At 39.8% G+C, this 4,462-nt stretch overlaps 1 protein-coding gene across 1 annotated transcript; it reads right to left on the bottom strand.

Annotated features, from left to right (window-relative positions):
- Positions 1 to 224: 224 nt before the first annotated feature.
- Positions 225 to 2,000, bottom strand: CIMIP6 (ciliary microtubule inner protein 6). The gene is given in 4 exon segments (XM_075036688.1): positions 225 to 392; positions 395 to 434; positions 1,462 to 1,577; positions 1,970 to 2,000. Coding segments are annotated over 4 exon segments (324 nt in total). The 3' UTR covers positions 225 to 255.
- Positions 2,001 to 4,462: the final 2,462 nt, after the last annotated feature.

Here is a 4,462-nt window from a genome sequence, read left to right as displayed (position 1 = left end):
TTTGTTTCAGTTGCTGATGATGGTATCAGTGTCTGCATGTTTTATGTACAGCAGGTAACCCCCCCCACCTCATCCACCAAAGACCATTTCGTTGTAGGATGTAAAGGGCTCCTCCCCAGCAGGGCAGCCAACATCCATCTCAGTTGTCTGAGAAATGCCTGAACTTTTGTGTCCTCTCACAGGAATTCTGGGGTATGCCTTGGCTATTTCTTTGACGTCTGGTTTTGATAAGAGATTTTCAAAGCCTACTGTCTCCTAGGAATTCTGCAGGAAGAGACTGGGTGAGGTCATTCGGCTTTTCACTGAGTTTCCTTTCTCTGTTTTTGGCTGTTCTAGTGGACATGACCCTCTAGCACTCAGGAATACTTCTGTTCCCTTAGGAACTATCGACCACTTGCTGGTTTTATCTCTGCACACACAAAAGCTCCATGTCGCTGGAAGGGGAAACAAGGTTGACATTAACCAGGGGAACATAAGCAGCTCGTAGATGCAGCTGTGAGCTGAGTTCATTTATTAGCTCAAGTGCTGGCAAAGCTTACGCTTGTTTCTCAGCTTCTCTACTGGCCATTGGCCTAGGTCCGAATAGCTGAAGGCAATGGCATAATAGCTGGTTTGTCAGGCTATTTTATTCATGAAATGGGGCATGGCAGGAATACTTGGAAAGAAGCAACAAGTAAAAGAAAATGCATCTTATTTTCTCTGCTTCACAACCACTCTGCCTCAGAGAGTGTGTGACTTGCATACGGTTCTTCTGTACGAGACTATTCATATCAGATTTCATTTCTTGCTACATGGGTTGCTATGGATACAATTCTGAACTGCTGCTTTTGTAGGCCAGGAGATTTATGACTGCATCCCGAATGATTTTGCTCAGCCACACATGATTATTTTTTTTTTTTAATAAACAGAAGTGGAAACAAACATACCCTGCATTTCTCAAAATATTTTTCACAACAGAATCCTGTATTTTGGATCTTCTTGAAGTCTACCAGAGTCTGTGGATCAGTCCCCTATTTATATGAAGTTACTGATTTTTAAGAAATGCATAGCCATACATACTCCTAAGAGCCAAGGCCTCACTAAAGTTAAGGGTCTGTATCAAAACAGACCCTTATGCATTAGCCCTTGTTCTCATCTTACTCATTCCAGCTTTTTCACATGTGAAGACAGTTGGGTTCAGTGAAGTCACAGCATAAACAGACTTTTTAGAAATCCAAATCATGTGATTTATGATGCAGTTATTGTTATCAAAACTACAGGAAGTCTGGGTGCTACAAATACACACAAATACAACATGGTACAAGTAAGACAAAAGAGCATACCATTAATATTAACTGCTAACGATTCTAAATCTTCTGACAACAAATCTTCATATTAAACAAACAGTCAGAAGTTCTGGGATAAACATACTCCTCTGCCTTCCTGGATGCTATTAATCATACAGGATGCGCATTGTCTTACCTTTCCTCGGATGGGTTCATTAGCAGAGCCTCTGGCGTTGTACTGATGGCTAAAGGAGGTTTGTTCCTGTAAAATCTCTGGAAGACCTTTGGATGCTCTAGGAGTTGCAAGTAGAACTGAAAAACATAATATTGTTAGAGAGCACTTGTACCACATGATCTGAGGTAGCCCACACAAACACACTATATGCTGCACAAAAGATAAGCAGTAGCTGCTTTTCTTGAACTGCTGAAGTTACTTTGCCAGTCAAGTGAAACCACAATGTTTACCACAAGGGGAAGTGGGCACAATGAGTGGGATACTCAGCTGTGCTGGCACATGGCACGGCAACGCAAGGTTTTGTTGAGGGGCGGCATTCCTGAGGTAGCTTCAGAGCAGTGCTTTTACTGGGGTCAGGACAAAGGCCACACTGGCAGATTTTGGAAAAGCATTTCAATATGATCATTTTTAAAATACAGGACAGAAAAGGCTTGTCAGATCACTTGGCAGGTGCATGAATATTTCTTACAGTATCTTTCTTCTTGTTTTCCCAAGGACATTTTACCTCTTCACATTACCCATCCCCTCTGCAGGACAGTTTAGAAACTGCACCACCAATGATTCACTACCAGTTGCTACTACAGCTTTATCAGCAGTCTTCCCGGCAATTTTCCATCCATTAACACAACAGTGTTACCCTCTAAATGAACATGAATAATTTTCACTGTTAACATTTAGTGAAACACAGACTGATCCGTTACAGTGGACCATGACACATCTAGACACAAGAGGAAAAAATGTCACGCACAGTTTAAATACTCTGTATCAAATTCTCCAAAATGACCAGCAATTTTGAATTTTCAGCTTGAGACATGGCATAAGACCAGATCCACTGGTGAAGAAGTGCTCAAAGCTTTCTGAAAAGCAGGGCTGCTTAAAGCGTTTCAAGTGGGTCAGGCTGTCTCACTCATCACTGTTGAAATGTAGGCCACTGCACTTCCATTTGCACAGTTGTAACACAGCTAAGTTGTTAGAGTCACTAGGACACAAAGCCCTCAAATACACCCTCAATGCAGGAGCAGAGCTGGAATAGACTAAATTTATAGTTGGCATCCCTATGATACAACTAGCAGAATATGAAGAGATGCTGACTTATTGCTATGCTGTCGCTGGACCAAGACCTGTATCTGCCGAAAGATCCCATTCTTCTTGAAAAATATATGACAATAATGATATTCCATTAATATGTTGAGAGGTATCTATTATTAAGTAACTAGACAATTATTAACTCCAAAAGAGCACATTTTCCCAAAAAAAACACATAAAAGAATCGTAACTGGCCTACAACAAGCTCTCTGCTGCTGCAGCCAGACTGCTTCTAGTAACTGAACTGGCTAATTTAAGGACATTTATTTTGGTAACATGCACTATCATACAGAAATAGTGGTCCATGGGCCCCATATAGCAGCAAAGGCCAGATCAGGTACGTAAGTCTTTAAGTGTGATAACCTAAAGTCTGTTGTTAGAGTAATAGCAGAGGAAACAAGATAGGCCACTGAGAAGATAGGGGAACAGAGGTCAACAGTATGAGTTCCTCAAGGTCAACATAACTGACAGCCTGTGCTTAAGTGCTTGGCTGCCAGGCATAGCAGGCTAAGAGGGAATGCCTAGGCAGACCACTACGTGAAATCCATCTCCTGGTCTTTTCGCAAACTGGTCGCCTCAATGCGGTTGTAATTAACACGGAGCAGCTTGCTAGATTAGCATATGGATAGTACTGAGAAATATACTGAAGACTGTTAATATGCTGGAAGTGGTTAATTAGTACTAACATGATTCTGAAAATAGAGCAGATCTACATTCAAGTATAGTGCTAGCAGTTTTAGGCCCATCATCATCTACTCAGCAACTCTAAAGCAATCTTGGGCAATGATATGTAAAAGCTCACACCTTAGTTTCACTAGCTACAGAAGGGGAACAGTAATACTTACAGTTTGGAAGTGCAAACTAACTACTGAAGTTCCTACAAAAGTGCACACACATATAGATTTGTAGCTGTTCATGGAGCCCTACAAACTTGAACATACCTAGAGCTAGCTACAACTTTCAGTGCAGGAATGATACACACTTAGAATTAACACTCCTTGAATTAACACTTCTTTGCATAGAGAAGGAAGTACTTATTTTGGTAGAACTATAAATTGCCTATCTGATTCCTGATGACAGTGTTTAATAACTGAATGTATATATGCAATTGAGGAAGACCTTATAAGTGAAAAATAAAATTAGGTAGAAATTCTAGTTCCCAATTTTCATACTGGAATACAGAGGTAAGAAATAGTCATATCAACCACGGTAGTAGTTGTGTGTACAACATTGCTATCAATTCCACAGACTCCGCTTTTTCTGCATGGAAAATGCCATTCTTTAGAGACAAGGTAGAAGATGAATTGCTCAAAACCACATGTGAATAATGCCATTGTTGAAATTTTGAGTGTGCATATGGTTCACATAAAAGTAGTGAGGATTTTTTCCTCAGTATCTGCACACCTGCAGAGAAGATCAAAACTATTTTCTTACTAAATTACCCACAAAGTAAATTTTGTTAGCTTTTGAATACATTATCTTAATACATTTCAGCACATTAGTTTTGCAAATTAATCTATAAAAAGACATTAGTTCATTGCTCTCAGTGGAATTTTAGGCATCAAAAATCTATTCATAACATATTATGTAAATACTCCAGTAGAGAGCCTTAAAAAGTTAATATTTCCAATAAATAACTAAAAAAACCCCCATGCACATGACTGAAAAGAAGATAAACAAATTTGGCTCTCTGCTTTCCTTTCACAACACTGCAAGTCATCTTAGGAAGAAACATGCATCCTTGCCTTTCAGCATTCTGACATTTCACTCTATACACATACAAATCTTGCATGATGAGGACCATAAGGGTAGTCAATACACATCCCCAAGACACTCCAACAATATCACTGCAAACATTTCTAGAGTGAAAACGCTA

Source organism: Buteo buteo, chromosome 9, assembly GCF_964188355.1.
Source record: "Buteo buteo chromosome 9, bButBut1.hap1.1, whole genome shotgun sequence".
NCBI lineage: Eukaryota > Metazoa > Chordata > Aves > Accipitriformes > Accipitridae > Buteo > Buteo buteo.
The sequence above is the reverse complement of the archived record's forward strand: the minus strand, read 5'-3'. Positions and strand labels throughout refer to the sequence as shown.